Below are 13,114 nucleotides of genomic sequence, written 5' to 3' on the forward strand. Positions count from 1 at the left end.
GCTAGCCCACCAAACCTATGATTGCACATATATTGCTCAGGACTCATTCGTTCACTCATTCCACAGACATTTACTGAGGACCTACTATGAGTCAAGCAGTATTCTAGATGTTGAGAACACAGCAGTAAATAAATAAAGTCCTTGCTCTCATAAATTTACTTTTTAGTGGGGAGTGACAAAAACTCAAACAAATAAATATATTGAACACATATAAATATATGTTCAACAGTAAAAGGCAGAATAAAAAAAAAACAGTTGGGCAAGGGGACAGAAGTGACAGGGGTGGGGTGAGCACTAGTGTAGGGAAGACCTCTCAGACAAAGGGACACTTGAACGGAGAGCTGAATGAGGGAAGAACATGCTGAGCACAGAGAGAACACCAGACACAAATCCCCGAGGGAGAATGTGCTTGGCACCTGGTGGAACGGCTCCAAGTTCCAGGGCGGCAGACAAACCCTAAGGGATGCTTTTTAAAATTAATTAAATCAAATTCAAATACCATAATATTTGCCCTTTTAAAGTGTACAAGTCAGTATATACACAAAGTTGTTCTATTTTTTGAGAGTGATGATTTGGTTCTGGTTCTGGCCAAGACGAAGTACTGGGGATCAGATTTACCTTCTCACCTAAACAACCAAAAAACAGACAAAATATACGAAACTGGATTTCAAGACACTGGACATCAGGCAACAAAGGATGGTGACCCCTGAGAGATGGGATACAAAAGAGGGGAAGGCATGGGAGTTCCCTGGTGGCCTAGTGGTTAGGATTCTGGGCTTTCACTGCTGTGGCCTGGGTTCAATCCCTGGTTGGGGAACTGAGATCCCGCAAGCCGAGGCCAAAACAAACAAACAAAAAACAGGGAAAGGCACCTATGAACGTTCAGCTTCCCGGCTTACTGCCCTGAGAGAGCTTCTAGGCCACAGTGTTGAAACCCAGGGATAAAGAATGTCGTTTTATAATAATAAAAAGGTCAATTCATCAAGAGGATGATCCACCTTAAACATTTATGCACTTAACAACAGAGTGTCAAAATACATGCAGCAAAAACGGATCGAACTAAAAGGAAAAAAATAGGCAAGTCCACAATTAAACTGTGAAAGTCAATACCCCTCTCTCAATAATTAACAGAACAAGTAGACAGAAGATCAGTAAGGATACAGAAGACTTAGAGAACACTACCAGCTTGAGCCGGTTGACATTCATAGAACACCCCACCCAACAGAGTGGAATACACATTCTTTTCATGTGCACATGGAATATTTGCCAAGATAGACCATATCCTGAGTCATAAAACAAGCCTCAATAAGTTTTAAAGAATTCAAATAATATACTGTATGTTTTCTGACACAATGAAATTAAAATAGCAATCGATGACAGAAAGATCTCTGGAAAATTCCTAAATAGCTGCAACTAAATAATATACTTCTAAATAACCTAAGGGTCAAAGAAGATATAAAAAGGGAACTTAGAAAGTATTTTTAACCTAATGAAAATGAAAACACAACATATTAAAATTTGTGGGATACAGCTAAATGAGTAGTTAGGGGGAATTTATAGCACCAAAATGAATATCTTATTAAAGAAGAAATGTTCAAATCAATGACATCAGCTTCCACTTTAAGATGTTAGAAACATTAGAGCAAATTAAATCCAAAGTAGGAAGGCAAAAGGAAACAATAAACATAAGAATGGAAATCAATAGAATTAAATGGGAAAAATCAATGGACTGGTTCTTTGTGAAAATCAATGACATTGATTTTCAAATCTCTAGTCAGCCTGATTAGGAAAAAAGAGAAGACACAAATTACCAATATCAAAAATGAGAGATGGGGGCTTCCCTGGTGGCGCAGTGGTTGAGAGTCCGCCTGCCGATGCAGGGGACTTGGGTTTGTGCCCCGGTCCGGGAGGATCCCACATGCTGCGGAGCGGCTAGGCCCGCGAGCCATGGCCCCTGAGCCTGCGCGTCCGGGCCCTGTGCTCCGCAACGGGAGAGGCCACAACAGTGAGAGGCCTGCGTACCGCCAAAAAAAAAAAAAAAAAAAAAAAAGAGAGATCTAACATCACTGCAAATCCTATGGAATATAAAAGGATAGTAAGAGAATATTATGAACTTGATGCCAATAAATTTGATAACTCTGATGAACCGATCAAGTTTCTGAAAGGCACAAACCACAAAAGCTCACTGGAGAAGAAATAGATAACCTGAAGAGCCCTATATCTATTAAAGAAATTGAATTTGCAGTTAAAAACCTTCCCACTAAGAAAACTCCAAGCCCAAATGTCTTCATAGGTGAATTTTACTAAACATTTAAGGAAGAAGTAATACCAATGTCATTGAAATTCTTCCAGAAAATTGAAAAAGAGAATACTTCCCAAGTCATTCTATAAAGCCAGAATTACTCAGACATTACAAGAAAACTACAGACCAACATCTCTCAAGAACGCAGATGGGGCTTCACTGGCAGTACAGTGGTTGGGAGTGGGCCTGCCAATGCAGGGGACACAGGTTTGAGCCCTGGTCCAGGAGGATACCCCAAGCCGCAGAGCAGCTAAGCCCGTGCGCCACAACTGCTGAGCCTGTGCTCTAGAGCCCGCGAGCCACAGCTACTGAGCCCACGTGCCACAACTGCTGAGGCCTGCACGCCTGGAGCCTGTGCTCCGAGACAAAGAGAGGGCACCTCAGTGAGAGGCCTGTTCACCGCAGCGAAGAGTAGCCCCTGCTCACCACAACTAGGGAAAGCCTGTGCACAGCAACGAGGACCCAACGCAGCCAAAAATAAAATAAATAAAATAAATTTATTTTTAAAAAAAGAACATAGATGCAACAATTCTAAAAACTTTTAACAAATCAAAGCCAACAATATATAAAAAGATAATATATCATGACCAAGTGGGGTTTATCCCAGGAATACAATCTTGGTTTAACCTTAGAAAAACTAATCAATGTAATTTACCATATTAAAGACTAAAAAAGAAAAACCCATATGATTATCTCAATAGACACAGAAAAAGCATTTGACAATATCCAACATTCATTCCTGATAAAAACTCTCAGCAAACTAGGAATAGAAAGCAACTTCCTTGACGTGATAAAGGACATCTATAAAAACCCTATAGCTAACATTATACTTAATGCTGAAAGACTGAAAGCTTTCTCCTGAAGATCAAGAACAAGACAAGTATGTCTTCAAGTCAATGAAATAAGGCAAGAAAAAGAAATAGAAGTCATCCAGATTGGAAAGGAAGAAGTAAAACTATCTTTACTCACGGACATGATCATCTCTGCAGAAAACCCAATAGGATCTACAAAAAAGCCACTAGCACTAATAAGTAATTAGCAAGGCTGCAAGTTACAATATATAAAATTCTACTGTATTTCTATATACTAGCAATAAACAATTGAAAACTGAAATTAAAAAAACAGTATCATTTTTTTTTTTTTTTTTTTTTTTTGCGGTACGCGGGCCTCTCACTGTTGTGGCCTCTCCCATTGTGGAGCACAGGCTCCGGACGAGCAGGCTCAGCGGCCACGGCTCACGGGCCCAGCCGCTCCGCGGCATGTAGGATCTTCCCGGACCGGGGCACGAACCCGTGTCCCCTGCATCGGCAGGCGGACTCTCAACCACTGCACCACCAGGGAAGCCCAACAGTATCATTTATAATACAGAGGTAGGTATAAATCTGACAAAATATGTAAAAGGCCTATGCACTCAAAACTACAAAACAATTGATAAGCGAATTAAAGAAGACTTAAATAAATGGAGAGAGACACTGTGTTCATGGGTTGGAAGGCTCAACATTGTTAGGATGTCAATTCTCCTCATATTCACCCATACGAATATGAATCAACACAATCTCAATCAAAATCTAGAATCTTAGAATTTAACTGATTCTAAAATTCACACGGAAATGCAAAGGACCTAGGCTAGCCAAAACAACTTTGAAAAAGAATGAAGTTGGAGATTTAACAGTACCTGATTTCAAGACTTATTATAAAGCTACAGGTACCAAGACAGTGTGCTATTGGTGTTAAGACAGACAATAGATCAAACAGAATATATGGACAATCAATTTTCATCAAAGGTACAAAAAAGGCAATTCAGTGGGGAAAGGACAATCTTTTCAACAAATAGTGCTGGGACAACTGCATATCCATATACCAAAAAGACGAACTTTGTCCCATACCTCATACCATATACAAAAATTAATTCAGGGTAGATCATAAACCTAAATGTAAAACCTAAAACCATTAAACTTCTAAAAGAAAACATAGGAGAAAACCTTTGTGACCTTGGGTCAGGCAAAGATTTCTCAGACACAACACCAGAAGCGGGGTGGAGAGTCACCTAAAAGAACAAACTGATAAACTGAACTTCATCAAAATTAAAAACTCTCGTCTTTGAAAGACACTGTTAAGAGAATAAAAAACAAGCCGAAGACTAGGAAAAAACATTTGCAAATCACATGTCTGATAGAGGACTTGTATCCCAGTGGTTTACAAAGCTCCCCTCCTAGAATGACATTCTATGATTAATGGCTCTTTGTTTCGAGACTCAGACAGTATAAAGTAAGAATCAGTAAGAATCTAGAACAGTGGTTCTCTAACTTCATTACCTGAAGGGCTTGTTAAAACACAGGTTGCTGGGCCCCACCCCCAGTATTTCTGAACTGGTAGGGCTTGAGGGTTTTCATTTCTGATTAAGTTTCCTGCTGGTGCCCCTGCAGCTGGCCTGGCTACCACACTTTGAGAACTGCTACTGCAGACCAACTTAGACTAAACTAGAAACACAATGTCAGATGCAAGATTCCCCACCCCACCCCAGGGACAATTATCAAATAAACTATGTTTATTAAGAGAAAAAATTGATTTCCCCCTTTTTAATTAGCTAGAGACATCTATAAATGTTAATCAGAGCTTCTGATGAGAGAGAAATAACAAACATGACATCACTGAGTTGGCTTGATTCTAGCCTTGCCTCTTTGTTGAATACACATTTTGGTTTCCACAAAGTTGTTCAGAATTCACCCTGGAAAACATACACAGCCTTATACCAATCATCCCATAATGGCAACACAGAAGAAACTGGCATGCCCTGCTGAAGCCTATCGACTATCCCTGACCCCCGCGTAATGCCCCACCCACAGGCAGGGCTGCCATCCAGTCTCACCGTCCAAGATGGCCCACTGGTTGTCAATCTCTGTATGCTTCAGGTAGGAGTCTTCGATGGTGGGGTCATAGTCAGGCACAAAGATCTTCTGGAAAAACTGGATGGTGAGGGCGCTCTTGCCCACACCCCCGTCTCCCACCACCACCAGCTTGTACGTGGGGAGGTTGTCGCTGGGGACGGCACTGGTCGCCATGTTGCTGGTAGGTCAGACCTGGGGAGGCAAGATACGTGGAATGAGACAGGGGGCTGCTTCTCTGACTCAGGGGAACATATTCACGGGGTTTCCTCCTGTCTTACAGAGTAACAAATACTCCCAGTTGTAGAAAGTTTTGAAAATGAAGACATGCAAGAGAAAAGTGCTACCCCAGGTCCCTCACCCAGAGACAGTAACTGTTAAAATGATTTATTCAACCGTTTACTGAAGGTCAACTATGTGCCAGGCCCAGTCTTGGGGATATAATGCCACACGGCCTTTAACCAGCCAAAGGCCATGTCAACGACGTTTTTCCACCATCAAATTCTGCCCTAGTCCTGTACAGCTAAACACGTGGGCGTTAGTCTGAGCAGGGAGGGCAAGGAGGTTCGCCTTTCACATCAGCGCTGGTCGTTGGACTGTGGTGCTGAGAAGAACGGGAGGCTGTCTGAGCTTAAAGGAAAAGAGGGTCCCAACAGCTTAGCACAGCTGAGCTCAGCGTCTCTGAGCCCCTTCCAACTCTCAGAATTCTGTGATCCTGGCTCTGTTCTCTGATCTCCTTGCCCTCTATCACGCAGAAAGTCGTGTTAGACTCTCGTGACATCTGGTCAACCCCTCTTTTAGTTGGGGAGGAAGAAGAGGAGGATCAGGGATAAGTTTTATTTTGATGACGGTGAGTCCAGTTAAGGCAGTGGTCCTCAACCAGGGGCAATTTTGTCCCCCAGGGATATTTGCAATGTCTGGAAATATTTTTGGTGGCCAAAACCAAGTGGGTGCTACCAGCATCTAGTCAGCTGAGGCCAGGGATGCTGCTAAAGATCCTATAATGCGTAGGAAAACACCCCTAGAACACATAATTAACCATCCTAAAATGTCCATAGTGCCAAGGTTGAGAAACGTTGAGCTAAGCTGACTAGGAGGGGCTGGAAATGTGGGACCAGGATCCCAAAGAGCCATTGAGCCTGAACAGATAAGGACTGACTGTGTAGAGGTGATGGCAGAGAAGTGGGGGGTGACCTTTGGAAACTGCATCACAAAGTACCAAGGAGGAGGGACGGGCAGGGAGCATGGAAGGAGCACTCAGAGAAATAGGAGGGAAAGCAGGATCTGTCACGGTGATAGAAGCCCAGAGTTTCCAGAAGGAGGAGGTTGACAGCACCGAAGGCTAAACACTGGTGGGGGACGAGGGAGGAGAGTCACCTAAAGAACAATTTGAGGGTGTTGCCAGGGACCTAAGCTGCTAACTAGGGAAAAGCACAAACCACCTCCGGTAGGGCCATTCCTGGGTAGCTTCAGGGCTCATAGAAGGGTAGGGGGGCGGGCAGCATGCCAGGGGACAACGAACTGTGTGTCCTGTGTGCAATCACTGCTGCTCGGGAAGGCCACTGACTGAGCCATAGTTTCCTTACCTAACAGATTAAAGGGCTGGGTTTTCACAGTTGCTCTTAGCTCTAAAAGGGTCCTCCATTCTAGATTTCAACAGAAAGGATGTCAGACACAAATGTAGGTTATGTGGCCACGCTGATTTTCATGGGGCTATAGGCGAGAGTCACTGCATAATCTTTTGCAGTTACTGAAGCCTGATGTTGACATTTAGGGTTTCCCTGCAGCGGCGGGGAAGTAGGCGCTTTCATACATTGTGGGTGAGAATGTAAATCTGTCCAAACTGGACTGAGAATACACTTGCATAAATACATCAAAATTTAAAACGGACATATCCTCTCTCAAAGCTATACCACATGTGACAACGTAGTCTAAGGAGGTAATCAGATAAGCATACAAAGATGTTAAGAACAGGGGTAAAAAATGGAAATAACTTAAATACTGGGGGGCAAGTTAAAGAAAAGTTTATCCATACAATGCAATACTATATGGCTATTCAGAAGGACGATATTCCCTAGCCTAGAAAAGGTTTATAATATACATGAAAAAAAAAAAAAAGCCAGGCTGCAAAACAGCAAGTACATATGATTATACTTCCATGAAACTACCATCTATGAATCTACATGTCTAGGGTGGTTCTAGGCATAGAGAGAATTGGCACGTAGCTGTCTCTACAGGAGACTTTGGGACACTTTCTCAGATTTTCAATTTTCTACAACAAGCATGTGTTCTATTTGTGTATCAGAAAAGCTGAACAGTATTAAAATATTTCCACCAAATAAAATGTTCGGGCCACCTGAAAATGTGTGATTCCCTCTCCTTCGAGTGGGGACTTAAAACTCCTTTGGTGCGGGCTAGAAGGACCAGGTGTCAGCTGAGCCCCAGCATCTGGTTCCCCCTTCCCCCCCTAGGTGGGGATGACAGTGGAGTTAAGCTGAGCCTTCAACACACTGAGCTCTCCCACGGGACAGAGCTGGTGGTCCAAAGGGGCCAGAGGGGAGATGAGGGAGACAAAAATGAACCGCTGTCCTAGCCTGGGGAGGATGGTGACACTAAGTCATGTGAACATGTCTGCCTATGAAAGAGGCTGTTTTTAAAGCTGCCTTCCAAGAAGATATAAACTACTATGTATAAAATAAATAAGGGGCTTCCCTGGTGGCGCAGTGGTTGAGAATCTGCCTGCCAATGCAGGGGACACGGGTTCGAGCCCTAGTCTGGGAAGATCCCAAATGCCGCGGAGCAACTAGGCCCGTGAGCCACAGCTACTGAGCCTGCGCGTCTGGAGCTTGTGCTCCACGACGAGAGAGGCCACGACAGTGAGAGGTCCACGCACCACGATGAAGAGTGGCCCCCGCTCGCCACAACTAGAGAAGGCCCTCGCACAGAAATGAAGACTCAACACAGCCAAAAATAAATAACTAAATAAATAAATAAATAAATAAATATTAAAAAATAAAATAAATAAAATAAATAAGCTCCAAGGATATGATGTATAGCACAGGGGATATAGCCAATATTTTATAATAATTTTAAATGGCGTATAATCGGTAAAAAATTTGAATAACTATGTTGTACACATGAAGCTAATATAATATTGTAAATCAACTATACCTCAATAAAAACAATTAAAATAAATAAAAATGAAAGCTCTCTTCCCTTCTTGCTGGCAGCAACGTGAATAAAAAAATACTAAGTGGCTGGAAAGGTATCGGGAAGGAAAATCGTTTCCCTTGATTTTCTTCTCAAAATAAAAGAAGATGAGAAATACACTAGTAAATAAGATAGAGGACCAACCTTTGAGGCCGTGCTCAGACCACCCACAGCAGAATCACCTGGGGACTTGAAAAAAATCACCCTCTGCTTGCCAAGCAAGGCAGCTGGCAGGAAGTGGTCAGATGAGGGCCGATTTCCTTTCACAGTGCCCTGCACTCAGGAGTTGGGCCCTGAGAGACCACGGGGGGCCAATTTGGGGTTCCCTCCCACCTCAGACTCAATGGAACAGGGTTAGAATGCACGGTTAACACAAACCTTGGACTGGGTCCCTCGCGGGGAGAAACCCTTTAGTGCTTCCCACGGCTGATGGGTCAAGTCCTCGTCCCTTCACGGGACATTCAAGGCAGTCACTGGCTGCCATCGCTGACCTCTCCAGTGGGACCCATGCTGCAGCCGCTCACACTACTCTCTCCCAAGCCACTCTGTGTTCCCCAGTGTGCCCTGTGGTCCCCTGGAGCCCTCTGCCCGCCCCACCTCCTACTGGGGCCCTGGGGAGAGCGCACACCTCTTCACAGGTCAGGCCCAGGAATCGCCTCCCGGGAGGCACCCCCTTCGACCCCGTGCCCCGCAGTTCCTGGTGCAGAGGCCACCACCACACTGGAAGTCTTCTATACTTACTGTGCACAACAGGGCAGGGATGCATCTCGTCCCTCCCTGGATCACTAAGGCCCGGCACCACATCAGCAAGGACAGACGTCAGCTAGAGGGACTGGGGCCCAACAATGGCCTTTCTGGACAACCGTCAGACAACCCACCAGCCACAGCACTGGCCTCCCCTCCCCACGCAGAGGGCTCGGGCACAGCTCTCCCGGCCAGGCCTTGGGACTGTCTCCCTCCTTCTCCCAAGTCAGACGGATCACACAGATAAGACCCTTCCTGGAAGCAAGTGTGAGCCCAGGTTTACAAAGGCGGGACCATGAGTCCAGAAAACCCCTCAATCTGTAAGGGCTCTCGGGCAGATCTTCTCTTGATGCACATGTTTTTCCAGTCTTCAACCTCCCCTGAAATAATCCCTGACTAAAATGATGTCTTTGTAAACAGGGAGGGCAGTCAAAATGCCAAGGGGCGTGCACCACACTCCTACAAAATCGGCTGATCTCACGTGGTGTGGAGAAGGAATTTTTAAAGTCACCAGAGGCTATGACGAAAGTCACCACAGGATAAAAAGTTGGTCGGTGCTTAAGGAGCAAACTGTTTCCATTTACGACCTCCCTCTCCTCTCCAGTCTATTCAACTAGACGGCACCATGGAGATCATTCTGGAACGCTGGTTCTTCACCATTTGGGGGTCATAGATGGCCCCTTCGAGGTGGGACGGTGGAATAAGGTGGGCCCGGGGCCCCCTTTCAAGTCTCGCCACCAATTTTCCATGACTGATACTCTCCCACCCACCAGCTGAGCGACCTTGGGCGAGTTAACCTTTCACACAGCCTCAGTTTTTTTACTTGAAAGATGGAGTTGGTTAGAGAATCATCCTTTGCAGGATTGCTCTAAGCGGGAAATTAAAATGTATGAGACGAGCCCAGCTTAAAGAAGGTGCTCAAATGTTTGTTCTCTCGCCTTGTTTACTTTGTTCCCAGAAGAGGCGGACCCAGTCTCCCTCCCTCCCTCCACCCTGAGGCTCCGCCGTTCCCAGCCTCCTCCCCCGCCCCCATCAGAAGCCCGCTGCCACCTCAGCTCCCTTGCAGTCAGATTAAACAGGCTCGTGTGGCAACGTCACCCATCGGTTAGAACATTGTTTCCATGGGAAATGGCTCTGAGGTTCCAGACAGCCCGCTCAACTCAGAAACCGACTTTTGGAACCGCAGCCCCTGGGCGGAGGAGGCGGCTGAGCGCTGGTTCCCATGGCAACCACCGCTCCCAGAGCCCTTCCCAGTGCCAGAGTAACCCAAACCCCGGCTCATACTGGAAACTTTTTTCTAAAAGGCAGTATACAAAAATGGGCAGAAGACCTAAATAGACATTTCTCCAAAGAAGATATACAGATTGCCAACAAACACATGAAAGAATGCTCAACATAACTAATCATTAGAGAAATGCAATTCAAAACTACAATGAGATATCATCTCACACCAGTCAGAATGGCCATCATCAAAAAATCTAGAAACAATAAATGCTGGAGAGAGTGTGGAGAAAAGGGAGCCCTCTTGCACTGCTGGTGGGAATATAAATTGATACAGCCATTATGGAGAACAGTATGGAGGTTCCTTAAAAAACTACAACTAGAACTACCATATGACCCAGCAATCCCACTACTGGGCATATACCCTGAGAAAACCATAATTCAACAAGAGTCATGTACCAAAATGTTCATTGCAGCTCTATTTACAATAGCCAGGACATGGAAACAACCTAAGTGTCCATCATCGGATGAATGGATAACGATGATGTGGCACATATATACAATGGAATATTATTCAGCCATAAAAAGAAACGAAATTGAGGTATTTGTAATGAAGTGGATGGACCGAGAGCCTGTCATACAGAGTGAAGTCAGAGAGAGAAAGACAAATACCGTATGCTAACACATATATATGGAATTTAAGAAAAAAAATGTCATGAAGAACCTAGGGGTAAGACAGGAGTAAAGACACAGACCTACTACAGAATGGCCTTGAGGATACGGGGAGGGGGAAGGGTAAGCTGTGACAAAGTGAGAGAGAGGCATGGACATATATACACTACCAAATGTAAAAGAGATAGCTAGTGGGAAGCTGCCGCATAGCACAGGGAGAGCAGCTCGGTGCTTTGTGACCGCCTGGAGGGGTGGGATAGGGAGGGCGGGAGGGAGGGAGACGCAAGAGGGAAGAGATATGGGAACATATGTATATGTATAACTGATTCACTTGGTTATAAAGCAGAAACTGACACACCACTGTAAAGCAATTATACTCCAATAAAGATGTAAAAAAAAAAAAGGCAGTATCACTGCCTCGACGATTTTAATGACATGTATACGAAAACTTTAGGCATCTTTCAGCTGAGAAATAAGCTTTTTTGGTGGCTGTCTTTTGCTCCCTTTCTCTCCCCACGATTAGCACCAGCCTGCTTGGTTTGAAGTGGTTTCCTGAATGGCAGATTTCGTCTTCCCAGCAACTGGGGAGCTCCAAGAGGACAACAGCCACGTCGGCTCATTCTCTTGACCTCTCACAGGGCCAGGCAGGGCCCAACACGTGGGAACCTCAGGGTGTATTCGCTGACTGACTACTCCATACTGGCCCAATAAGCAGGGCGTGACACCCTCCCTTCGGACAGGGGTAGGCTCGTGTCCCTAGGAAGAGAGGAAGGGGGGCCTGGGTGGACCCATGACCCCAGAATAACCTTTTCACCCAGCAATTTTCAAAGTGTGCTTGGAGGGGGTTCCTGAGACCTCCTGGGAAGCCTTGTGCAAAGCCCCCTCTGTTCTCAGGGGGGCAGCTTGGGGTGGAGTGTCAGTCATAGCCTTGGACTCTTCAGCCAGGCAGCTTGAGTTCCACTTGTGTCTCTGACACGGACTCCCTGTGTGACGTGGAGCGAGTTTCTTAACTTCAGGGAGCCTCAGTTTCCCCATCTATAAAACAGAACAGGACCCTCAAGAATGTGTAATTACAGTCCCAGTGCGGGGGGGGAAACTGGAGGGCCCCCCAGTGAGGGCATATTTGCACTGATGTGCAAAGCAGCTGGGCCCCTGGGCTCCCTCCAGTGTGCTAGAGCCTAGTGATCTGGACCCCTGCTTGCCCCATCCATGGCCCTGAGAGCACCTGAACGCATAGGGCTTTTGGAGGACCCAACACAGTAACAAATCCTAGGACAGCAGTGGGCCCCAGCAGCCCCCCAAAACAGCAGTGCCCAGTGTTTATTATCTCTTACCAAATCTGCCGCCTTCTCCCCAAGTTCCCAGTTTCTAGGGCTTCTACAGCGCTTGTTTCCCAAAAGAACAGCCCAGAACACTGCCCATTTTTCTAAGTGGGCACATGGTAGAAGAAATGGCTTTGGCTGCAGACACTGTCAAGGGGCTCACGGGCTTCCTGGCCTCTCCATGCTCCCCATCCCCCCAGCACCACTTCCGAAGTGGTGTCATAGTCCTAGCCAGAAGAAAAGGTGCCCAGGAGAGGCTACATAGCAGTAACAGCCCCCAGTATTTAGTGGGCATCAGCAGTGCATGGATCAGACACCGAAGGTCAGGCTTGGAAGCGTCGTGTTGCACTGCCTAGAATTCTTTTGGTCATTAGTTTCGCAACATCACAGGACTTTTCCTTGACTGTCTTTGTGACTCGTAACACATAGGGCACTCTTCATCTTCTCTGACTGTAGCAGCTGTGGCAGTGGTCATCCCAGAGCCTCTCCCAAAGATGCTACCAACTTAATTGAAGGTTTAGTTTTCACTGCTTTTTGCTTCTCTATTTCCATACTAATTATTTTAAAGACCTCCCCTAACCCCATCTGTCAAACTACAAGTTGTCTGGTAAATAAAGCTGGAAGAGGGGGACACATTCAGTATTAATGCAGCTCTTGGGAGAGTGAGTGGACTTTCATTCACATTGAGCTGAATCAGCCCTGGGAAGCTAATCTCATCTCTGTGACGTCTGGGTGTGCCCAGTGCAGGGGGATGAGGA

At 45.6% G+C, this 13,114-nt stretch overlaps 1 protein-coding gene across 3 annotated transcripts in view; it reads right to left on the reverse strand.

The window, feature by feature from the left end:
• The window catches only part of MRAS (muscle RAS oncogene homolog), a 62,220-nt gene that overhangs the window by 30,845 nt on the left and 18,261 nt on the right, over nucleotides 1-13,114 (reverse strand). For all 3 annotated transcript variants that reach the window (XM_081234800.1, XM_081234798.1, XM_081234799.1), the window contains exon 2: nucleotides 5,172-5,382. In XM_081234800.1, the coding sequence (XP_081090926.1) occupies nucleotides 5,172-5,364 (193 nt within the window). In that variant the 5' untranslated portion in view covers nucleotides 5,365-5,382. The remainder of the gene's footprint in view (nucleotides 1-5,171; nucleotides 5,383-13,114) is intronic.

Source organism: Mesoplodon bidens (assembly GCF_964165515.1).
Source record: "Mesoplodon bidens genome assembly, chromosome: 5".
NCBI lineage: Eukaryota > Metazoa > Chordata > Mammalia > Artiodactyla > Ziphiidae > Mesoplodon > Mesoplodon bidens.